At 35.4% G+C, this 26,571-nt stretch overlaps 1 protein-coding gene across 1 annotated transcript; it reads left to right on the top strand.

Moving 5' to 3' along the window:
• The first annotated feature begins 3,404 nt into the window (after nt 1-3,404).
• On the top strand, nt 3,405-23,996 carry LOC148938544 (RING finger protein 145-like). The gene is given in 4 exon segments (XM_089107712.1): nt 3,405-3,481; nt 8,401-8,600; nt 19,301-19,556; nt 21,749-23,996. Coding segments are annotated over 3 exon segments (2,163 nt in total). The 5' UTR covers nt 3,405-3,481; nt 8,401-8,419; the 3' UTR covers nt 23,475-23,996.
• Nucleotides 23,997-26,571: the final 2,575 nt, after the last annotated feature.

Genomic DNA, 26,571 nt, shown 5'->3' with positions numbered 1-26,571 from the left:
TCTGAGTATTTTTGGTTTTCCCTCCAAAATTGACCCCCCTCCCCCTACCCTCAGAAATGGGGGAACGAAGGGCCTCTGAGCCTTCCCCTTGTGGCAGATCCCGTTTATTTTCGATTCTGAGTATTTTTTGGTTTTTCCTCCAAAATTGACCCCCCTTCCCTCTCCTGCCATCAAGAATGGGGATAGGATGGGTCTCTGAGCCTTCCTCTTCTGGAAGATTCCGTTTCTAGTCGATTCTGTGACCTTTTGGTTGTAACTCAAACATAGTCCCCCCTTTCCCCTGCCCTCAGAAATGGGGGAAGTAGGGACCGCTGAGCCTTGCCCTTGAGGCAGATCTCATTTATTTTCGATTCTGAGTATTTTTGGTTTTCCCTCCAAAATTGACCCCCCCCCACCCCTTCCCTCAGAAATGGTGGAACGAATGGCCTCTGAGCCTTCCCCTTGAGGCAGATCCCGTTTATTTTCGATTCTGAGTTTTTTTGATTTTCCCTCCAAAATTGACCCCCCCCTCCCCTGCTCTCAGAAATGGGGGAAGGAAGGGGCCTCTGAGCCTTGCCCTTGAGGCAGATCCCATTTATTTTCGATTCTGAGTATTTTTGAATTTCCCTCCAAAATTGGGCCCCCCCCTCCTCTGCCCTCAGAAATGGGGGAACGAAGGGCCTCTGAGCCTTCCCCTTGAGGCAGATCACGCTTTATTTTCAATTCTGAGTATTTTTGGTTTTCCCTCCAAAATTGACCCCCCCCTGCCCCCAGAAATGGGGGAAGGAGGGAACGTTAAACTATTTTAAATTGACAACACTGTCCAAAAATAACATGTGTATTATACAGTACACAATCACCCCATCCCCCCCAAAACACTTTTCAGCCATTTCTTGTTAATTTTTTTTATTTCTAAACTATTTTAAATTGACAACACTGTCCAAAACATCACTTGTGTATTATACAGTACACAATCATCCCATCTCCTCCAACACACTGTTCAGTCATTTCTTGTTTAAATTTTTTTATTTCAAGTCAATCCTTAATAGGATCAAATTCGCAAATCCTACACTCCAATTCGCAAATCTCATTACCCCTTTTTAACTGTCAATCAAAGAATTCTGATTGTAGTGTCCCGACCTACATTCTTATGAAATTCTTATCAACAAAAATAAAACACTCTAATACTGCTATCTCTTTTGCGATGTTTAGGAACATGAGGGGACTCCCCACTCGTTTGGAATGGTACCAACCGGGCATAAGCAAATAGCACGTAGTTTTATGACGTGTGTAATCACTAGTAGAAATCCCATAGAATAACAATGGAAGGAACATAGAATAGCATGGAAGGAACATAAGGCCATGTGAGAGGATACGAGGGGTATTTTCAGCGGGGAGTATTTTATGTGGTTTTTTTTTGGGGGGGGGACAATTTTTCGTTGTTTTTTTTTGGGGGGGGGGGTTAAACACCCAGAACCAAAGTTTAGCATGAAAAACAAATAATGCATCAATTGTCGTGAAAAATCCCTTTTTAATTTAAGTTTAAGTTTACTTTTTTTTTAATTTAGTTCCTGTTTGTTTTAAATTTTAACATTGCCCCTTACTTATAGGTTGAATTTTGTTTATTTAACTTACGTATCTAGGCATCGCAAACAATATTTGTTTTGTTTGTCATTATTATTAATGAATACTAAGATTAATGTCTTAATGAAAAATTGCTACTGGTATTTACCGTTCACATATGTTCAAACAATTAATGGTAACAAACTGTAAGTAAGGAGAGACCCAGCTCAATACCAACTGAAACTCCAAAAGCCGGAATTTTAATACTAATAGATATAACAAAAGAATCGGCCTATTATTTTGATTTCAAATATATAAGTTTTATTAAGTTCAGTATTACTCTTCAAAAACAACGAGCCTGAGAAAATTAGCTTGATTTTGAAAAAAGGGAAAAGCACTCACTAAAAATCTCAAAAAAATCTTAACGAAAATAACACCATTGATTCAGTGTATCAGAGAACGCAACTGTAGAGGGTTAGAGCTCCTCTCTGCAAAAATGTGGACTTTCCCAGAAGATGTATTTTTTCCATGTGGATGGCAATTATGCCTCCTTCCATGCCCTTTTCCCCCCAAAAATCGTTTGATCAAAATTTAGAGATATGGTATCCATTTTGTTCAGCATGGTTTAGAGACCCAACAAATATGTCTTCGGAGTTAATTTGACCTCCCACAGCCACTGGGGAAAGGTCTTAAAATATAAAATATTCCCATTGCTTACGTATAATATGCGTTATTGGGAAGTATGCATGCTTTTTTTCGGGTAAAGGATTGAATTTTCTGCAGAAGGATTTTCCGCATGGAAAACTTTCCATGGGGAAGGTTTCCGAGAAATGAAATTACGAGGGGTTACACTGGGTGGATTTGCAAGAATTCCTAAACAAAATTCTTTTTATTTATTTTAACTTCCTCTTTGTCGACCCATTCTTACCTGTGGAGACGTTAAGGGTAATCGCTGGGATAAATTTTTGACGGGATTAAATTGGAGCCAGATTTCGTGGCATTAAAAAAAACATTTGAAATAAAATAAAAAAGTTTTTTTTCATCTGAAAGTACGCCTAAGGAGCAACATTGAAACGAACAAAATAATTACATATATGAAGGGGATTTCTCCCTCTTCAATACCTCTTTCTTTACGCTTAAGTTTGAATTTAGTCCCGATTCTGTAAGAACGACTGCCGAAACACAATTGTTGTTTAAATAGAACAGTAAGTAGCTTAACTACTAAATAATTCAGTGTGAATATTCGGGTATTTAGAGGGCTCAATTCCCCTTTATTATGTTATTGTTTCTATTCGCTTTAATTTTTAATGCTGCTCCTTACTATCAGGGAAATTTTTTTTTATTAAACTTCTGGTGTAAGTTCATGTCTGCTTGCCGAAGAATATTCATTAATTTTGAGAATTCATTGGACATGTTATTGCTCTGTATGCGATTATTGCTTTTCTATACTTTATTTGGTGTCATCTTTCTGAAAATAAGTGACATAAAAGTCCTGTTTTCGGACTTAGAGAATAAAGCAACAAACATATTGTAAAACCTACAGCAACGGAGTTCCAGAGTGTAATTAAGCTTATTTCTAGTTTTAAACAATTTTGAAGGTGTTGCCGCAATAAGCATTTTCAGCTATGGGCTCCAATTCCGTGCTTTGGCTCCAAAATCTTCTCTGTAAAAGGCTTGATTTACTACTTGAATCCAAGCCCTACTTGACCTGAAAACGCAGCTAAAACCAATTTTGGCTCCCAAATTTTCGCGACGAAGTTCCATTTTGTTTTTACCCCGAATCTTGAAGACTTTTCCCCGAAAACTCCCCGAATTCTTAAGACTTATCCCCGATTTTTAAGATTCAAAAGTGAAAGCCCTGGCAAACCGCCAAATTTTAAAGAGATGATCATGCTTTCAATTCCCACACACTAGACCGGACTGAGCACACACTGGAACTGTAAGTATTAAATTAATTCCTTTTGGTCTGAAGAAAACAAAGCCTTATATTTTAACTCGCAAGTAACAGTAATTGCAACATATAACCATTCAAACATGATCTAGGGACATAATTACCCTCTTCATGTTAATCTGTCTGAAAACAAAGCTAAACTGGGTACTAAATGGCATATGATTAGCCACTTCTAAAGGAAACTTATTAGTAAAATAAAAATAGGCTAGTAGGCCTATCATTAGATTCCTTGTTAGGTCTAAAGGCTATGCTCTTATCAAATGTCATTAGGCTAGCCTATCACTTTTTTGACAGTGGTAAATATTTACCAAATCATATTATTGAGTTATGAATAAAGTGAATATACCACTCGATGCCTTATTTATGCTTTTTACAAATATAATAGCCTAATTGTTTTTGTTGGAAATGAATTTTAGCCCCCACCCCTATATAGGCCTATACAAATTCAGGGTAGCCTATAGGTAAATTTCTACCAAATCATATTATTGAGTTAGGAATAAAGTGAATACTCCATTCAATGCTGGTGTGGTTTTCATTAAGATCCCTTAACTTATTGGGTGTGTTTCCTCCCCCTCCCCTTTTTTTGAAAATCAGGTAAATTTTTGGTAAAGTTCTATGAAATCATATTATTGAGTTAGGAATAAAGTAAATACACCATTTGATGCCTTTTTTATGCTGATTACGAATATAATAATCATTTCTATGGGAAATGAATTTCAGCCCCCCCCCCTATCTATGCCAATTCAGGGTGAGGTTGGGTTGGGTTACATTAGGTTGGGTATATATAGGGGGGGGGGTAGGAATGATTATTATATTTGTAATCAGCATAAAAAAAAGGCATCAAATGGTGTATTCACTTTATTCATAACTCAATAATATGATTTTGTAGAACTTTACCAAATTTTCTTAGGTAGGTAACCTTTGATGGGTAACACTGAACTTAATGAATTTATATATTTGGATACAGCATAACAAGCCAATTCTTTTGTCATATCTATTGACATCAAAATTCTGTTTTTAGAGTTTTAGTTACTATTGAGCTGTGTTGCTCCTTACTTACAGTTTGTTACTGCAAACTGTTTGATTATTGATGGATTAAACACTTCTTTCATCAAAAATTAAAATATACTATTGCAATTGACAAATACCCTGTTTTCTGTTGTATTTCAGCACTTTTTCTTCATAGACACCTTATAAGAGGTATGCTTTAGCCCCTATAGGTATGCCTCAGGTCATGCTTTTTTACTCAACTCTTCACACTCCAGAAAGGTGCCTGTTTGAATATAGCACAAAATATAGTAAAAACACATAGCACAAAGTATAATAAATAAAAATCAGTAAAATAATAATGATATAGCATAATTAAAAATAAATTATTGATTACAAAAACTAAGCAAGAAAAAACGGGTTTTAATTTCTATAAAGCAGTGAAACAAAAATAAATAAAAACAAAACAACACTTTAATTAAAAAATATTCAGAATATTTCGGCCCCATGTCTGGGGGCCTTTCTCAACACAAACCCCCCCCCCCCCCAAAAAAAAAAAGAAAAATTGTTTTATAAACATAACACACATAAAAAAATACACAACAACTAAACACACAAAGAAGAAAAAGAAAAAAATATAAATAAATAAATAAGAACAACTCACATTAGTTTATAATGTGAGTTGTTTGTGTGTCCTATAATATGACTTGTCCCTCTAAAAAGACCCAGCAACTGAAACATCAATTTGACACCCCTTCCTGTATGTTGGCAATGGCTTAGGAGGATTTGTATCATTTTTATTTAATGGGATCTTGTTGATCTTGGCAAGGACACAAGACAAGAAACTAATTAAGTAGATTATTTGTGATTAATTTAAACTTTAAGAAATTTAGTCTCTTTCATTGAGTCAAGGGATTATAAGCACCTGTTGTACAAATATCTTATATGATCTTTGAGCCTGTGGTGTCAATCATCAGAAATATAGAGATGCCAATTTTTAATATATGGGGGGGAGGAATAAATCCACCTTGAAAAAATACCCCAATTGATGCCAATGCTTTGGACACATTGTGTGAAAAAAAAGCTAAAATTCACTTTTTAGGAAAACATCATGTTACTATATCTACTATTTTTTACTTGTAATGGAGTTAAATTTGAAAGCTCATATGAAATTGAGCTATGATTACATTGTAGAATATTGTATTTTATCTACCTAGGACTATGATTGATGGAATGTTATATGGGGGGACGCTTACCTCCCTCTACATGTATCCACTCCCTATGCATACATCCCTTGTGAGCCAAATATTTGTAGTTTTCATTTTGTTACATCTCAAATAACTACTACTTTGCTGAAATAAGGGTGTTCCTGAATGCACTGATTGAATTCAAGTTAAATTAGATCATATTTTAAATAAGAAAAGATTTAGAAATCTTTTTAGAAATTTTCTTAATTTCTTAAGCTTGTGATGATGTACATGACCTTTTTGCTTTTGATATTATCATTGCCAAAAACAAAAATAACAAGTTAATCCAAAAATTAGCTATCTTTTTGATAATAAAAAAATGAATGAAATTAACCTGATACAATATATAAAGCAGGTGCTTCCCTTTTTTTAGCATTATCCCTGCTTGTGTATTTTTTAGTAACAAGTGATTTGAAAGTACTGTTGCATATATAAGTAAAAAAAATATCAAGTCTGATATTCTTCTAGAACTCATGACGGCTTAAGTTCATTAACAAAGCATATGAAGATATATTCCTATGAAACTTATTGTTTGGGTTTGGTAAGCTGAGCTATGTGAGAAGAAATAAAAACTTTGCTTGGAATGATTCCATGTTTTCTCTGTTATTCGAAGAAAAAATGATATGTATAAGGTTGTTCAAAAGTATTGTAAATTTTGTGTTTCTTCAAAAATTTATTTATTCATGAATGGTTTATTTTGCCTCCTTAAAAATAATCCCCACCAGGTATTCTAATCTTGTGCCAATGTTTTTTCTAATCCTTGAAGCACTTCAAAATGTTATTTTGTGTTCTTCAGTTCCATCATTGATGCTGTCTTTATGTAATCAATCATAGCATCGTTTTTCCATGTGCCTCTTCACTCTCAAGGCCAAAAAGAAGTCACAGGGTGGTAGATCTGGGAAATACGGTGGCTGTGGCAACATTATCCTGTTGTTTTCTGCCAAAATCTTCATATTTGGTCTTGACATCATAACCACAAAATCATTCTTCATCGCTAGTTATAGCCTCCTGGAGCAAATTTGGGTCATTATGGACAGAGCCCAACAGCTGCATATCAATTTAGATGTTTTTGGTAGAAATTGAACAATTTTGGTATGAATGTCATTGCAGCTTGTCTTATGCCTAAATCATCAATAAAAATGAATGGCACAAGCTAATTGATATGTTTGAATCCTCAGCAATTTCTAATGGTGAGTTGATAGTTGGTCAATACTATTTTTTTTCTCTCTGTCAATGTTGACTGTTGTTGACATGCTCCATCATCCAGCATGCTCATTGTCATTCACATATTCTTGGCCCTCTGAGAAAGTTTTGTACCACTGATAAATCTTGTAAAGGTCCATGGTAGCTTCACCATAAGCCAAAGTCAACATTCGTCTGTGTCAACAACGTCCACAAAGTCATCAACGTCCGTGCACTTAATTCTGTTTTTCACACTGAATTTGATATAGGTTCTTCAACCCATTTTTTGGGATGAGCAAAAATTAAAGACAAGGTGTAACACTTGCAAGAAAAGCAGGTCTCAGAAACTAACAGAACAATCACAAGGGGCGAATTTGTTACCATAAATGATATACATGAGTACAAAGAATACATCACAGAAATCAGAAATTGAATCTATGTAACTCATGGAAATTCAAAATTTGCAACACTTTTTGAACAGACTTTTCATAACCTACTCTCTCTGATATAAAAAAAAATAATTAAGCTTTCCAGGAAAGCTGTTTGTTGTGAAATTTCAATAAAAGAACAAACTAACTAGTTAATAACACAAAAAAACTTATTAAAAGTGATTGCAACTAGTTAATTACACAACAAAATGCTATTAAAAGAGGTTGCAACTAGTTAATTACAAAATAAAATATTGTTAAAAGAGGTTGAAATTAGTTAATAATACAAATATATACAAATAATTACAAAATAAAACGTTATTAAAAGACGTTGCAACTAGTTAATTGCAACAAATTGCTATTAAAAGAGGTTGCAACTAATTGGTTACACACAAAATCTTATTAAAAGAGGTTGCAACTAATTAATTACACAACAAAATACTGTTAAAAGAGGTTGCAACTAGTTGATTACACAAAACAAAATTATTAAAAAGAGGTTGTAATTTTAAGTTATATTTACCCATAGGGAGTAATGCAGTAGATTAATCTGTGAAACGTATGTTTCAGAAGTTAATAGCATACAGGTAGGAACGCCAATTAAGTGGGCGGGAGTTAATTTTCTCCCCTCTGAATTTTGGAAAATATCATTTTGGAGTATTTTCATTGAAAAAATCAAAATAAAGCAAAATTGTCATGCGTCCATAGATCAAAATAACTTTTTTGTAGGCTATCTTCATTTAAAAAATCCCCTCCCCCTTTTGAAGATTGGTGCTAGGGGCTTGAAAATACAAGAAACGTGCAATTGAAAGCCACTTATTTCAACTAATCCAGAAAGTCACTATAGGGAACTTTTTCAGCTATGTTAGTTTCAGTTACGTTTTTCAGCTCTTTTTTCTAGTTTTCATGTGAATTTGTTTTGAGTCTTACCATATATATTATAAAAATGCTTTATTACATGATAACAGGATTTTGTTTATAAGAAGTTTAGAATTTAGTTACAATATTTCTGTTGTATGACCTGATTTGTTTAAATTTGAATTTCCAGTTTTAGAGCTATTTGTAGATTTTTAGAGTGATACGAAATGGATTTTCATAGTCTTGAATGGCAAATGAAAGGGAAGTACTTTGAGATAGTTGCATCTGTAATACTACGAGTTCCTGGACTCTTTTTGCTTGAACACTGGTGGGAGTATAGTGTTGCCTATACCTGGCCTCATTCTCAAGATGTTGCTGATATTTTTGGAGCACTTATAGCAAATTTGGGTTAGTTGACTGATTTTTCTTTTTATTTGATCATTTTAAATAATGACCTTACTCTAATTAATGTACTCTGTCGCCCCTCTCCAGGAAAAAAGTATTTAATGATTAATCACATTTAATGACAGCTAATTAAAAAAGGATTGAATGAAGACGGGTTACGAACCTGTCTTCATAACCTCATTTTTACAGTATATTTCTCTCCAGGCGTCAGTGTTTCGCAATTCAAAAAGTGAAACGAATTTGAAGTGGAATGAATGTGAAATGAAGTGAAATTAAAGGTTCATGAATTCTTATGGCATAGTAATAAAAGTAGTTAATAACTATGTGACTTATTTGTACCAATGTGCGTTTTAAATAGATTTGTTGCAATTTTCTACAGGTGTAAACCTCCATCTAATCCATGCAGTTTTCCTGTTTTCCATCAGGGCTGTGGAGCTGGAATAGTAAATTTGTGATGAATGGAGTTGGAGTTGGTATATTGAAAATATCTGGAGTCGGTTATAACTTATAAAATATAGCTAAATCAAGCTTTAAAACAGAGCTCCAGAGTCGGAGTTTTAGTAAATTTTTGCTGAATGGAGTCAGAGTCAGATTTGGAGTTGGTATATGAAATGCCTGGAGTTGGAATCGGTTATAATTTTTAACTGACTCCACAGCCGTTTTCCATGCCTGCAATCTTCTATACATACGATTTTCCTGAGTTCAATTCTCCATGGAACCATAAAGCATCACCTTTGGTTTGGATAATTACAGGGAAACGTAATCTCCCTTAAGGGTAGAGTGGGAGGGGGGGACTGAAATCAAATAGAAAAAGACGGTTTGATCTAATGTAAGAAAAAATGATGACTTGTTTGCATTAACAGAAAATATGAGTGACACTTTATAACAGTGACACTACATTTATAGAAAGTTTAAATAAGTTCAAAGTTTAAATTTATAGAAAGTCCGGGTTTCAACTATTAATATTGTTTGTTACTGTCATGTGGAAAGTACTTTCCTTTCTTTTTAATTAGCTATGAAAAACAGATAGCATCGCCAGAGAAATGATAACACTTTGCAATATGCGAGGAAAAAACTTTTTTAACTGTAAAAGAGGGTTTTCCCAAAGATTAAACTTTAATATGCACATCAATAAAAAAAGAGCAATGGAGCTGCTACCCCTATACCCCTTGCTGTTAAAGACTGGTGTGTTTGCTCTTGTTGTCCAGGCTGCCTGTCCTAGAGCCTCTGTGTCTACCTTCAAATATGTCTCTATTCCAATGGATATTGTCATAGGCTTTACATCCTAGAAGCAGAAGCCAAAGTATCTGAAACTTAAATCTCTCTATCTGAACCAAATTTCTTTAATTTCCTTGCTTTCTTTTTTATTTGTGTGACTATGTGAATGTAGAAGTCATTTTCAAGATATTCTTTTCCTTTTTATTTATTTTGCTGTTTTTTCAAACTAAAAAAAATGCCCATTGACAAGGGGACCAATTTAAAGGTTTCCATGGAGGTTTTGGAGTAAAGCGCTTCACAGATAACAGCTGAACACAAAACAGTCTTTGATAACTGGGATTTCGGGATGTCAACCCTCTATTGTTTTTTTTTTTTTTTCAAATAATATGTTTACGTTTTTTGATGCTTGATTGTTTTTGGATCTTTTTTACCATGAAATTCGCAGGGAAATTTTAATTTGTAATTTGTCACTCTTGATTCCTAAATAGTACTTACATATAATAATAGAAAATAATAGTAATTACATAATAATAGAAAAATTATCTGTTTTATGCATTTTGGACTAATAACAATATTTTTGAAATTTGTTTTGTGAACTAACAAAATATCCATTGAAAAGGGGCCCTATTTAAAGGTTCCATGGAAGTTTTGGAGCCACATTCTTCACAACCGAGACCTCAAAGCCGCAATCTTTGATATCAGGGGATTTAGGGAGTTCCCCTCCCCCTCCCCCAGTGCTTCTTGTTCAATTATTCTGCTTTAAGAAATGCTATGCCTCCAATTGATATCGGTAACTTTTTCTTTTTTAAATGACATATTGCTGATTCAAGAATTTACTTTAAACATTATTTATGCCATAATTTTGATTTAAAACGTAAATCATTTATACTTTATTTCAAATATGACGGTCTATTAGCGCCGTTTTGAATTTTACAAGGTTAATCTTCTTTTGCATGTATGTAAACGTTTAAGACTACTGTAAGTACAAATGAGCTGCAACAGGGATGTATAAAGAAGATGGGTCTTGGGGCGTGCCTCCCCTCCTCGGATTTCTAATGTTTTCCAAATCGTTGGGTCTTCTCATTGCAATAGCAAGTGAAATTATTATTTTTTTCTACTGAACCTCCCCCCCCCCTGTGTCCATGCCTTGACTGCAGGGTTGTTTTTTCGAAAAACATATAATAAGACAATTCCTGTTAAAAGGGCTTATAATCAGCTCCTTATAGCGATCCAGAGATAATTGTGTTTTTCTTAGCTAATAGAAAAATAACCACATAAGATTTTTACACAGAAAATTCACAGAAATTTAAATTGTGTCTATATTTTTGTACTGTAATATTAATTGATGGGTTTTAAGGAAGGAAATCAGTATTGAGTGTTTAGTGGTTGCAGGGTACATGAGGTTGCAGCTATGTTTTTTTTTACCCTTTCTGAAGTGAAAGTATTTTTTTGTGCATTTACTGGATTATCCCTCCTCCGTATTATTCCCTTGCATTGGGAGGGGATGTGGTCGTGTTGTGTTTATTGTTGATAACGTATATTAAACAAATGAAGTGAAATGAAATCTTCTACCGTGGACAAAAAAAACGGTTTCTTGTGAGTAATTTTGGTGTTTCTGTTACTGTTTCAAAGTGGAATATACGGCATAGCCTCCTGACTACTGGCATAGATATAGGCATTGTAGACGTGAGGTTTTTACGTAACTAGTGTTAAAAAAATTACTGATTTCAAAAAATGACATCTAAAAAGTTTCACTCCCTCTCTCTCTCCAAAATCCACTGTCCACTCCCGTGGACATCAGTTCCTAACCAAGTAAATCAAACATATATGTCGACTATATAATACTTTTATTTTTATCAAGAGAAAGAAGCAGGAAATTTATTTTCCATCAGTAGTTTACTGGTGGAAACAAGAAAAGCAGTTTCCGTCACTAACAAGACATAGAACCACTTTACATTCAACACACCACCACCTCGTCTTCGTTGAGCAGCCAGGAAGGCGGTGCCTCTTTGTATTCTTTAGGTTGTAGTACTCGGGTAAGTGAATGGCTCCTCTAACTCTCTCAGCCAGTAATGGTCGGCGCTTAATGAAATTACCAGCCAAAAGTACTTCACAATCGTCACCTTCCTCACATGCGGCTCCGGTTTTGGCCGACAGAGAAGGTACTCTGCAACGTGAAAACGATATAAGATGAGTTTGTTCAAGCTTGGCCTGCTATTTTCTTCATGAGTCTGCATCTCGATCAAAGCATTTGAGCATGCAGCATCAATAAAATGATGAAGAATCTTACGATCCATTTTCTAGTTCTGGAAGCAAATCGATAATAAATGTCCATACGGTCAGCCATGTCCACTCCGCCTATGTACTTGTTGTAGTCAGCTACAGACCTTGGGCAAGAGATTATTATCTGCTTCCCCTGCTTTTTTTCCGATCTTTCCACTGATGTCTCTTCATCCACTGCCTTGCAATTTGAGCCTAGTGTCACAATTCTTGAATCAAACCATTCCGTAATGGCTAGCTTCCGATCTTCTCGCACAAATGCAAAGCTCGACCCTCTCACTTTCTTCTTCATTTCTTTCTGTGGCTTAAGAGGTATGTTCTCTTTTCCAAATATTTTTCGCATGATTGTGCCAGTTGTATTTATCTACATTTCGCACAGAAGGTCGAGTAGTTTTGTTGAGTTGAAAAAACGATCAAAGTAGAGGCTAGATCCGGATGGGAGAGTTTGAGATAGCCTGAGTACGATTCCAGCTACAAGACCATAGCATCGCATACTTTTAGGAAGCGTAGTGGCATCCTGATAAATCTTGAAGTCAAGTATGAGGCCCTCAGATTAGCCAAAACAGAAGTTTTTGAAGCCAACGGGGTTTGGCTTTCTTAGGTACATACTGCATTAATGACGTTTTTCCGTAAAATGGGATCATCTGCTCATCAATTAATCAATTTTTGTCCCTCTGGAAAGAAAGGGAAACGGTGCGGAAACAGTCGATAATTGACTGAACTCTCCACGGCCGATTGTTCTTCTTAATGTCCTCAGAAATGTCCCCATCTACAACCAATTTTAGATTGCTTCTTAGAGTGAAGAAACGGTTTTTTCCAATATTTTCTTATATCTGGTTTACATGGTACTATGCCTTCTAGTATATTTCTATTTCAGGATATTTGAGATTACCCATAAATATTACAACTCCAAAAAATGTCTTAAGTTCGTCACTGTGACATTCAGGCTCTTGTGGAATTTTTTTATAGGTGTAGGTTGTGGCTTATGCCGTCTCATCGAAAAAAGACTGGGAGAAGTACTGTGTGAAAAACTCTTCTGGTTTCCAAACAGAATGGTCAGTAAAGATAACTTCATCTCTCACTGAACCCAAGTGAATCTCAAACCTCGTTTTTTCCCTCCATTTCATCAATGTCGGTCGTTTCATAGGTTGCTGCCATATTTGAGCCCGCTCGGCTAGAGGTATATCATCTTCACAATTATACTCAAGCTCAGACACTTCCTCGTCGATGATACTTTCATCGCCTGGAAGGATGGCGCTGTTAGGATCTGCATCTTCACTTATATCTTCAAGTTCTATATCGTGAGGCTCGAAGAGGTCATCATCACTTTCATCTGCAGAAAGGTCCTGGGCATCACTAGCGTCAATGATTGCCAAGGCATCAGCCAAGGTAACTATCAGAGGAAACATGGTTCTAAACTTTTATAGATGACCATAAGCGAAAGTAAAGAAAACACAAATAAGTAAAGACAAATGGTTTAAAACATTTTTCATTCCTGATGTAGTTTCAAATTCATTCATTAAAATGTTTCATTCAGCTTTAAAACCTCCACTCTGGAGTTAGATTAATTTTATAATCTCTACAAGGTTGTTAAGATAAGATACTTATTTTTAAAAATCACTACCACAATCCCACAAAGGGCCGAATTTGGACTTCGGGGTCAAAATATCACAGGCCTAAGTAAAGAACGATGTGGGCACAATGTATATTTTTTTTTTCCTCCATACCCGGGCTCTTCGTATCGAAGGAGTTGTCGTAGAAACTTCGAAAAGGGCTCATTCGATTGTAAATTGGAGTGGCTAGTGCCATTTTTAATAGTTGAAAGTTATTGGAGGGCAACTAGCCCCCCCCCCCCACGCCCATCAATCCCTCAAACACATCCAATCAAAATTTTGAGATAGCCATTTTGTTCAGCGTAGAACCCTAGGGGCAAGGGTTTTAAGTTTTGCCCTGAGGGCATATAAGAACGATGTTGGCACAATGTATCATTTATTTTTTTTTTCCTTTAGAGCAGGGCACTTTGTATCGAAGAAGTTGTCGTAGAAACTTCGAAAAGGGCTCATTCAATTGGAAATTGGAGTGGCTTGTGCCCTTTTTAATAGTCGAAAGTGATTGTAAGGCAACTAACACCCCTTCCACGTCCACCAGTTCCCGAAACACATCCAATTCAAACTTTGACATAGCCATTTTGTTCAGTGTAGTTGATTTCCAGATAGAAATTATGTTTTTGAGGAATTTTAAGTTATGCCCTGAGGGCATATAAGAACGATGTTGGCACAATGTATCATTTGTTATTTTTTTCCTTTAGAGCAGGGCACATTGTATCGAAGGAGTTGTCGTAGAAACTTCAAAAAGGGCTCATTCGATTTGAAATTGAAATGGCTCGTGCCCTTTTTAATAGTCGAAAGTTATTGGAAGGGAACTAACACCACCTCCACGTCCACCATTTCCCCAAACACATCCCATAAAAATTTTGAGATAGCTATTTTGTTCCACGCAGTTTAAAGTTCAGGAAATTATACTTTGAGCAGGGCACTCCCCCCCCCCACAGTCTTCAGGGCAAGGGTTATAAGTTATGCCCTGGGGTCATATAAGTTTTTATTGAAATCTTTGTCGTAGAAACTTGAAAAAGGGCTCATTCGATTGGAAATTGAAAGGTCTAGTGCCCTTTTAAATATTCGAAAGTGATTTGAGGGCAACTAACCCCCCTCTCGCCCACCTTTTCCCCAAAACACATCCAATCAAAATTTTTAGAAAGCCATTTTGTTTAGCGTTGTTCATTTTCAGATAGAAATTATGTTTTTGAGGAGGACACTCCCCCACAGCCCTCTGGGAAAGGGTTGTAAGTTGTACCCTTGGAGCATATAACGTTTTTATAGAAAGCGTTGTAGTAGAAAATTCAAATAGGGCTAATTCTATTTGAAATTGAAATGACTAATACCCTTTTTAATAGTCGAAAGTGATTGGAAGGCAACTAACTAACACCCTGTTCACACTCAACATTTCCTCAAACACATCCAATAAAAATTTTGAGATAACCATTTTGTTCCACGCAGTTTAAAGTTCTGGAAATTATACTTTTGAGCAGGACACACCCCCCACAGTCATCAGGGCAAGGGTTGTAAGTTATGCCCTGGGAGCATGTAAGGTTTGTATAGAAAGCGTTGTTGTAAAAACATCAAAAGGGGCTCATTCAATTGAAAGGGTTAGTGCCCTTTTAATAGTCGAACGTGATTAAAGGGCAACTAACCCCCCCCCCCTCTCACGCCCACCATTTCCCCAAACAAACCCAATCAAAATTTTGCGATATCAATTTTGTTCAACGTAGTCGAAAGTTCTGGGAATTTGGTCTTTTAGGATGACAACCCCCTCAGAGCCCTCAGTGCAAGGGTTGTAAGTTATGCCCTGGGGCATATAAGGTTTATATAGAAAGCTGTTGTATAAATTTAAAAAAGGGCTCATTTGATTGGAAATTGAAATTGCCGTTTTTAATAGTCGAAAGAGATTGGAGGGTAACTAACCTCCCTCTCACGCCTACCATTCCTCCAAACACATCCAATCAAAATTTTCAAATAGCAATTTTGTTCAACGTAGTAGAAAGTTCTAGAAATTAGGTCTTTTAGAATGACACCCCCCCCAGCACTCAGAGCAAAGGTTGTAAGTTATATCCTGGAGGTATCTAAGATTTTTATTGAAAGTTTTGTTGTAGAAACTTCAACAGGGCTCATTTCGTTGTAAATAGAAAGAGCTTGGGTCATATTTAATAGTTCAAAGTGATTGGAGAGCGACTATCGCACCTCTCACGCCCACTATTTTCCCCAAAGACATTCAATCAAATTTTGAGATAGCCGTTTTATTTCACATAGTTGAAAGTTCTGGAAATTAGGTCTTAGAGGATGACAACCACCCTAACAACCCTTAGGGTAAGGGTTGTAATTTATTACAACCTTAGGGCTGGGTTTCTTTTCGTATCTTGTACAGTAAACTCCAAAAGGTTGTTTTTTGTTGTTTTTTTTTCTTTTCTCTTTTGTTTAGCACTGAGAACGACTTGGCGGAGGTCCTTGTCGAAATATTTGCTTGTTTTTCGTCTTCATGTTTTTTCCAATGGCTGACAAAATCCTCGTTTTCTCACCCTTTTTGGTTTTACTTTTCATTTATTATTTCCTTTCCTCTCTTAGCTTCATATGTTTTAATTTATGCCCTGGGGTATATAAGCAGAAATTAACATAAGTTGGGCTCAAAACCCCTGTGCCTTCTCAAGACCAGAACAAAATTTGCACATAACTGAAAAACATACAAATGAATGTGCATTGTCAGTTTAATATACATATACTGATATACTTTAAAAGTAAAAACATTTATATTTTTTTTCAGTAAATTGAAACTTTGTTCTGGCCATGAGAAGGAATAGGGGTTTTTAGCCAAACTTGTATTAATTTCTGCTCGTTTTGATTTCGACTCGATTATTTATTGTAATTTTTGTTCATTTTGGGTTTCATTTATTTATTGATGCTGATTTGTGGTAGTTTCACGCTTGGTAGATTATTTGATTTGATTTTTGCTAATTTTTCTTTTAATGGAATTCTTTACTTTTCTTTGAAAAATTTATTTTGTGGAAAAAGTTTTTTTAATTAGTCATATGAAAACATGAAAACTGAAAACAATACAAAAGCAATAACGAAAAAGAAGGACAGTATGTCCTTACGTTTGGCTTGCTTAAACAGGCCTCCTCGCCATCGTCTTCCGATTTATTTATCTCTTTTTTTGTGTTTTTTATTGTTACCCCACCTTTGTACTTCTTTTGTTTATGTGGGTTATAAATAAGTAAATAAAAATTATATGCTATTTTTAGAAAACAGGGAACAAGAGATAGAGATCCAATTGGTTTATGGTTTTAAAGCTGGATTTTCTTCACTAGAGAAAGGTTGGAAACACTTGCATTGTAGGCCTCTGATATTTAGGGAATTTTTTTAAGTTTCATTATCGCCAAGTTTCCACATATTTTAAGTTGATCGTTACTTCGCATAAAAAATCTGTTTTTTATTTTCTAAACATAGATACTTGTTGAAGTCATTTTGGGTCTTATCAGAAGAAAATACTAATCCACGCTGTGTTTATGTTCCTCTTAAACCTTTAGAAAATCAGACATACCACAGCCATTAAGCTTTTGGGCAAAAGTTGTATCATAATCCCAATGTATGTAAATACATATATATAACACATAATACACAATGCCATAATACATATGAACGAACTGCTAGTGACCCAAAAGAAACGTTCTAGGGGCAGTGACGGTTTTGGTCTCTTGCGCTTGGGGCAAAATCTTGATTAGCGCCCCCCCCCTGTCTCCGACAGAATTTTTAGGCAAAATTTTTATTTATTAACAAAATTTTTTTCAATTTACTAATTAAGTAATAATTTATTTTTTAACATATTATTTAATTATTTTTATTTTTTAATTTATTTTCATTTCATTAATTAATTAGTAGTATATTAATCATTTATTAACTGCGCCCCTCTTTTTTATTCTAGTAAAAATTAAATTTCAAAAATTACAAAATGATTATAGCCATTAGATTATTTATTTAAAATTTTTCGCCCATAAAGTTTCTTCTCCCGGGGCAAGTGCCACCTCTGTCCCTCCCGTAAAAACACCTTTGTCTAGGGTTAATGTTTAAAGCTTCAGCATATGTTGGAAAAGCTTCAGCAATATGTTGGAAAACAGATCTTGCTACTTGTAATTCATTTTTTTTAATGGACCTAAAATTCCTTCAATGAGGCTCAAATTTATCGCCATTTTTTCTTTTTATGAAAAGAATTTTGTTTTATTGCGAGGGATCGCCACCAGACGCATACTTAACTGTTATTTTTTGGGGGGGGGGTCTTGTTTGGGGTCAACCCAAAACAAGGGGGACGCGGACACCGGATTATTATACATGCCATATTTGACAGTTTTAGTGCATTTAGTGAATCAAGGTCTATACTGCTCTTTGTTTCAATCACCACATTAGAAAGAATTATACATTTTATATATATATATATATATATATATATATATATATATATATATATATATACATATATTTCTAAAATTGTTATTTTCATTGATTTTTAAGGTTTTTACAAAAATGAAATTCAAGTTCTTTTCACTAAAAAGGAAATATCTTGCAAATTTTTTCTTAGCAACTGAATTCAAGCTATTGTAGATTTGTTCAGTTTTAGTTGCACTATTCAATGGTTGAATTATTTAATTTTTGGTTATCGATCATAAATTTCTGTTGGATGGGGTATCTGAAATTTTGATATGCACATTATTAGGTAAAAGGTTTCCATATGTTGTGAGAGGTAAGCTACATCAATTTATGGGAGGGAGTGAGGTCACATTTGAGAGGCCGTGGGGCGGGGTGGCAGCCAAGAAAGAGCATTGGGGTCTTATCTCCTCACAGAAAGCATCCTTCTGAAAACTTCATAAGCAATACAAAAATTGGATGGATAAGTTTTTATTTCTCTGTAATTCCATAGCAAAGTGTCCCAAGTAATTAATTGGATAGCGCAAAATTTTAAAAAGTGCTTCTCGTCGATTTGGCAGAACTTTTTTTTCGTGAGTTTTGCTAACAATATGCTGCATTGTGAGCAAACTTTTGTTTTGATTTTTATCCCATACACGAGGGAATTCCGCGTATGTCGAAACATCAGTGGCGGCTTTTGGAGGGACAGAAAGGGTACTTTCCCTGGATGCAAAAAAATTGGAGATGGAAAATTTTCAAATGAATAATGTAACGATTATAATCATTTTTGAAGTTTTATTTTTATTAGATTAAAGCAGGGGCCCCAGTTAATTATGAAATTGATTATTAAATTATTGATTAATTAATTAAATTAAAAAATAATTAAATGCAAATAATAATAAAAATAAATCATCAATTAATTAATAAATAGAAATAAATTCAAAAGTAATTAAATAATAACTAAATTAACATTATGATTTAAAAATAAATTATTAATTAATCAATAAATTGAAAAAGAATTGTTAATAAATAAATTTTTTTAAGATACGGCCTGAAATTTTTTGGGGGACAGGGGAGGGGGCTAGTCAATATTTTGGCCCGGACGCAAAAAAGGCCAGAACCGTCACTGCAAAACATTCATATAACCGGTTTCCAAGGCTAATAATCTCTCATTCAACATCATATATTTTTTTCTAGTTTTGCTCCAGGGCTTGCTCATTCTTTTGCTGTCACTTGAAAACCTAGTGATCCTCTATATGCACTATGTTTCAATTGGACTTATCTTTGTTGGCTGTTTCATATCAAGATATTATGTTGCAACCGAACTGGAGCTAGCTGATTCTCCGGAAGAATCTCTAAGTGATGATGATGGAACAGAAAGACGGATCCGTCATTTTTCAATGTCACAAGTTTTCACCGTGGATTCAGCTCTTAAAATTGCCAATGAATATAGGTAAGTCTGGTGTTTGGGACATTTAAAAATGTTTGGTAGGAGATTGTTGAATTAATGTTAATGTTTTACTGCTAAAATGTAAGATAAGAAAGGTTTTTGTTTAAAACATATTTTAAAAATGCTTTGATTGCCAAGTACACGTAAAAGCAAAAAAAAATATTGTTCCTATAAATATGAAAGTTTCGTAAGACTGCATAACTGCAAGGGTGGCGCAGTCTTTACCTATTTTGGAACTACACGTAAATGACTTTTTTTCATGACTGTTCCACGCTTTCATTTTAGTCTTAAAAAAGTACAATGTGTCTGTGCCCATGTAGTTATTATGTTTGAGATATTCATGAAAAATCATTTTCAGAAATCTATGAAATCATGTGCATTATTTTATATTGATTAGTCACTTTTAAAACAAGAAAGATTACTATTTCAAACTATATTTTATAAATAGGTTTATTTCATCTTCTCCTGAATAAACCCTCTCCTAAATGGACCTTCTCCGGGGTTAATGAATGGCAACATGGGTATAAAGTTGTCAGGCCCAAAACCCTCTCCTCCCTTTCACACAAAGAAGTTGGACTTCCCTTAGGATTGATCTGAAGTATCCCCCCTTGGGGATGCATTTTTTTTCTCCTCTATCCTCCACGAAAATTGAAAGCTCTTGTGATAAAGAAAAAAAAAATTTGATTCTACTTGATATCTGAATCCTGGTAGGATTCTCGATTCTATTGGTTGGAAAAACTGATTGTGCTTTATTTCATAATTATAAATGTGATATAGTTATAATATAAATTCATAACTACAAATCCTGACTCTGCTTTATTATCAATAAAGTTTATCTACAATATTATGTATATGAAGACAAGCATTACCGCTAAACATCACAAAACTTGATCATAAAGTACAATTTTCGAAGAAACTTTTTTTGAATTTCGCAAACATCGTACAAAATGAGATTGTCGTTTTTGTCGAAGGCCTTTTCTGCTCCATCATTTAACAGCACTTTTATAACTTCTCAATTACACTAATTTTTAAGTTTATAATTGAAATTACACATCCCTGCGAGTCAAATTATACGTCTTGAAAGTTTAGTAATAAAATTTAGAAATATATATATTTAAAAAAAATAGATCTAGCAACATGTGAGTGCTTGTCTCTGACATTGAAAAAAAAACCGCTTTCTAATTAAAAGTAAAGCTTGACCAAAGTTCAAAACTAGAAATAATTACCGAGCACAACTGGTGGCTCTTGCACCCTCTTCTTCCTCTATCCTATCTTCATCAACATGGACCATATATGGACCCTTCCTTCTTCCATGGACCCCTTCCTTCCCATGGACCCCTTCCCATGGACTTCTTCCTTCCATGGACCCTTCCTTCTTGTGAATAGGCTCCTCTTCCCTAGAGGAGAAAAACCTCACATATAGAATAATGAGAATTGTATGTCACAAAGAATATTAGGAATTCGTGAATACTTTAGTGGAACATCATCAAACACCAGTTTTTATTTCTTAATCCAAACCATCGATTCACGCACATAGGTACATCCATAAGGAGGAAAGATCTCAAAACAAGGAGACAGTGCTTATTTAGGAGGAAAGGGCTTTAAGAGGAAAGCCCTTAAGGAGAAAAGGGCTCGAAACAAGGAGACAGTGCTGATTTGGGCTCCCATTTTGTGCACTGGCTTTTGATCTTAGTGAGGAGGGTTGATACTCATCTGCAAATATTCTTTTTGAACCACATAGTCTTGAAATTTAGTGGATGCTTTTTCTTGGAAACAAGAAAGGTCTCCTTGGAAACAAGGAGACAAAAATTATAACAGACCGTTTTCCAGAGTTGTTTTTTTCAGAATATTGAAACAGATAAAAGTTCCGCTTCTTAACCGGTATGGGAATCATATAGAAAAGGATGGTAGCCTTCCAAACCTTGTCTTAGGCCCTCTTCCCCTGCCCTTGTACTTTGGAAAATTGTGTCGCGTTACAGCAAATTGTATGAAGGGAAAATTAGAGTTTTGTGCTGAATTCAGAACTTGGGAACATCATGCGATGATATTGCCTTTGCGTGGTAAATTACCTTTTAGTGATTTTAAAGAAAATGTATTCCTTAATAATAATAAGTTCGCCCTTGAGCTGTATCTTTCTCATTTCTGCTACATTACATTTTAATTAAAGTGGGTTTCAAGCAGTTTTGTTGTTTCAGGGATTTTGCTCTTGGAAAAGAAGATATTTCGTCATTGAGTGCGGGCCGAGGAAACTCCCTAGTCTATGGTATTTTTCATGGGGCTACAAGCGAAGATGAATTCTACTTTTTTCGCCGACAAATAGCTGCAATATTTATTCAAGTTGTTGTTGCTTCATTTATATCATTTTGCTTGGATGTCAACTGCCATTATAAAAGAGCAGTGCTGGCAGTTTATACATTGCCGGTTGCTTTTCGGTTTAGCGGAATGCCAATTCGTTTATTGCTCTTTGTTCATAAGCTATCTTCTGCTTGTATTATATTAACTATAATATTTTATATTATGGCCTATACACCAGATCTCGCAAATTTTGCTAAATCTTTATATTTTCATCTTTATTATGAGTTACAGACTTTCGGTCTGTCTCTTATACTAATTGATTTGTTTAATCAGTTGTATGTTCCAATTCACTTCTTAATATTTTGGTGCGTTAAATTTCTATTTCAGTTGTATGATGATGTCTTCTATAGTGAGTCTAATAGTAATTTTGTTATTGATAGATGGTATATGGGTTTGCTTTGGAGTGTAACTGAAGTCTGTCAAAATTCAGTTACGTTTTTGTCAACTGTTATAGCAATAGCCTATTTGTCTAGTTCTATTCAACGTTTAGTTCAGGTAATAATTCAAGGCCCTAAAGCTGTTGTCAATGACAGATACCCAAAAGCGGGAGTTACAGAAGGGCTGACTTTTTTTCTTTTGGGAATACAAACATGATTTATTCATATTAAAATGCCTCATAGATTAGCTGCAATGACTGTTATTTTGTTTGTGGTAAGCGCCTCCTTGATTCAAAGCATATTTGAAGTAATAGAGCCCCTCTTATTATCGCTTGGAGCACAAAGGGGAACTTCTTCTATATTCAAGCAGTGTAAAGTTCTGTTGATGTGTTTAATACTCTTTATATGTCCTTTATATATGTCTAGTGCTCTGGCCAAAATATTTGACATCGACTTTTGGACTTTGGTTGTAATGTCTTCCTGTCTGATGACGTCAGTTCAAGTTGCAGGCCTCCTTGTTATCCACATCATTTTTGTTTATGACTCTTATAGAACTAACCCTTGGGAGGCTCTGGATGATATTATTTATTATACTAGGGCTGTTGTAAGGTTTCTGGAATTTATTATTGCTGTATTTATTGTCGGTGCTGGATTCCATGAATCTCTAGCTGGGACGTGGTCGTGGTCAAATAGCGTCATTCTTCTTGTACATTGCTATTTTAATGTCTGGCAAAAGCTGCAGATCGGCTGGAAGTCTTTCTTGCAACGTCGGGAAGCAGTTCAAAAAATAAACGCTCTTCCTTGTGCTGCACCAGCAGAGCTTAAGAAGCTGTCTGAAGATGTTTGCTCAATCTGTTATGAGCCGATGGTGACATCGGCTAGAAAAACTCCTTGTAATCATTTCTTCCACGGAGCGTGTCTTCGAAAATGGCTTTATATTCAAGAGAAGTGTCCCAATTGCGCAACTAAAGTTTCTCCGATAATCAAAGAACAGACAGGGGAAGAAATTGCACCGACAGCTGAGGAGACTGCAATTGATTTAGCTATGCCAACGCTGGAGGAGATTCGTAGGGTAGTTTTGGAAGAATCTGTGCCTCCAAGTCTTCCTAGATTATCCGAACTTGCTAGGCTTGATCGGGCTAGACAAGGAAGAACTCGAAGTGAGACTGTCTATGAAAGTGTTTATTAAATCTTTTACTTATGCTCATTATTTTTCTAATTCTTTGTACGAGTGATGAATATCAAATATGGTGGCTTAAAGGCTTCTTTATTTAAGTCATTACCATAATTCTACCCCTTGGAGCTCGTTGTTACGGGACTATCCATATAAAGGAGGGAGGTGGAGCAACATTTTTTTATAATCTGGTGTAAAACCGAAAAATAAAAAAATAAAAATGGCAGCAACCGAAGGCTGCGTTATACTGAGGATGGAACTCTACAAAATATACTGTCTGAGTGCAATGCAACTGAGAAAAATTCAAATTTTTTTAAAGTTCGCAATCGATGCAGTAATTCTGTGAAATTAATTAAAAAATTGATACGCTGCAAAGGAATCTGAAGAATCCCACGGAGGATGACTTATGAAGAAGAAGAAGAAAGATTTCGTTCAGCTTCACCCTAAAGAAAAATTATGGCTTTTCAACCCCTAATAAAATCCTAGAAAGGCATGAATTTGCTTTTCTAATGAAATATTCTAGTACCTGCAATGTTCAAGGAGGCACACTTGTGCCTCTATAAAGAGGCGACCCACCACAATGTTAAGCGATTTCAGGTCCTAGAGGTCGCAGAGAGACGGCGGTAATTGCATTTTGTAGCCCAAGCTCAAACTAAGAAACTTGCAAAATTTCATCCTCCTCCGACTTTATCTTCATGGGGTAAACTGGGCCGGAAGTTTGGACCCTCCCACCACAGCCCCCTTTAACGTTGTCCGATTGGGCTGAAATTTAGAGGTTAAGCTTTCCTAGGGCCCGGGAGCTTATCCTCGAAATTTCAGCTCAATCCGATCACTCCTTCCCTGTTTTCAAAAAACCAAATATAGCCACTTAAAATTCATCTCTTTTTTTTTTCTTAGCCACGCCTACAGGCCACAGTTGGCAACGGATCCGGTTGAATGAGGACTCATTCGAAGCAGAATTCGACCTGTTAGGGCCTTTTGATATTTTCAGACCGAAAAAATTATCCCCCGAATTTACATTTACGAAAAACCTCGTTTTCCTATATTAGCCCATGTTAATTTTTCCCTCCACAACCCCCCTTTAACGTTGTCTGATCGGGCTGAAATTTAGAGGATAAGCTTTCCTGGGGCCTGGGAGCTTATCGTCGAAATTTCAGCTCAATCTGATCACTCCTTCCCTGTTTTCCAAAAACCACATATCAAGATTTTTGGGAATTTGCTTGCGTCGAAAATACCTTCTATTTGCTAAACAACAATTACTATTGTGTTTGTATAGTCCAGCGGCTGAGACTTCAGACTTTCAGGCGGAAAATTCGGGTTCGATTCACCATCAGAGCAACTTTTTTATATACTTTGAAAAGAAACTCAGTTTCTTTTTTAAATTATTTGAAAAAAATTACGTTTTCTAAAGAGTTAAAGAGGCTGAGTTACAAGGTCGACCCTTAAAACGTACAGGGATTAGGAGGCACAGTTGGGGGGCTGTTAAAGAGGCTGAGTCACAAGTTCGAACCTTAAAACGTACAGGGATTAGGAGGCACCCTGTACGACGTGATTTGAGTATTCAGGAATTAAAAGCCTTAACACAAGAATGTTCAAGAGCGGGGGTTTGGGGGGCGGCAGCCCCCCAACTTTAACTCCTGACACGATCAGCTAACAGTTAGTCAAGCAATAATAAGTAATAAACTGTACAAAAACGTGCAGAAATTATTTGAAAAAAACTACGTTTTCTAAAGAGTTAAAGAGGCTGAGTTACAAGGTCGAACCTTAAAACGTACAGGGATTAGGAGGCACAGTTGAGGGGCTACCACCCCCAAACCCCGCTTTCGCAGCCTTTAAATATAAAAAAATTTCTTTAAACTGAAAGTAAGGAGCGACATTAAAGCTTAAAAAGAACAGAAATTATTCCGTATATGAAAGAGGCTGTGCCCTCCTCAACGCCTCGCTCTTTACGCTAAAGTTTTTATTGTTTAAAAAAAGAGTTGTGAGAAAGTCAAACTTTAGCGTAAAGAGCGAGGCGTTGAGGAGGGCACAGCCTCTTTCATATACGGAATAATTTCTGTTCTTTTTAAGTTTTAATGTCGCTCCTTACTTTCAGTTTAAAGAAATTTTTTATATTTAAAGGCTGCGAAAGCGGGGGTTTGGGGGTGGTAGCTCCCCAACTGTGCCTCTAATCCTGTACGTTTTAAGGTTCGACCTTGTAACTCAGCCTCTTTAACTCTTTAGAAAACGTAGTTTTTTCAAATAATCACCGTGATAAATGGAATGCAAAATAATTTTGCTATCTTTCTGCAGATATAGGAAAAATGAAATTTAAGTAAGGTGCTCATTACTGTGAGCTCAATTTCTTTTCAAAGAACCAATATAAGGGACAATGCTATTTCGCACAATATATATATATATATATATATATATATATATATATATATATATATATATATATATATATATATATATATATATATATATATATATATATATATTTATATCATTCACAGATTGGGTGTATATTTAATGTCAAAACCAATCATTTATTTTCCCCTCCTTTCATGTTAACGTTAATGCATAATCAGTAATCTTTTGTTGTTTTTTTGTTGTTAAGAGATTCTTAAATATTTCCTGTGGTAGTTTGATTGTATCGATTTGCAGATAGTTTCAAACAAATTTCTATAGGTTTTTGATTTGTCTTTCTAGTGTACGGCCTGTTTATTTTTACTTCTAGATTTATTAACGAAACCTTGGCTATATTGGCCATTAGAAAACAATAGACATTTGTTTTTTCTAAGTGCTTGAATTATCAATATAAAAGAAAGTGAGAAGAGGGTTAAACTTTTTGGGGAAAAGGAGAAGAGGGTTAAAAACTTAATCCTCGGCTTAAGCTTTTAAGAAATACCACTATTGTCAATTCATTTAATGTCTTATGGCATTGCCCTTTAACTTTGTGTCGCATGCCCGATAGGTTTGGACTGGAGACTTGAGCAGTCGGTGGAGAAAGTGCTGGGGCGGGGCTGGAAATGGGACTTCCTGCTAACAATAGCCATCCTACCCGAGTGGTTAGTGCGCTAGTTTCGAAGTCCTTTGTCCTTGAGGACGGGTGTTAAAGTCCTGGTGTCAC

This window comes from Artemia sp. Qi Xiang Cuo, unplaced genomic scaffold, assembly GCF_049724085.1.
Source record: "Artemia sp. Qi Xiang Cuo unplaced genomic scaffold, ASM4972408v1 HiC_scaffold_3149, whole genome shotgun sequence".
In the NCBI taxonomy this organism is placed as follows: Eukaryota; Metazoa; Arthropoda; class Branchiopoda; order Anostraca; family Artemiidae; genus Artemia; species Artemia sp. Qi Xiang Cuo.
This window is presented reverse-complemented; position numbering and strand designations above follow the sequence as displayed.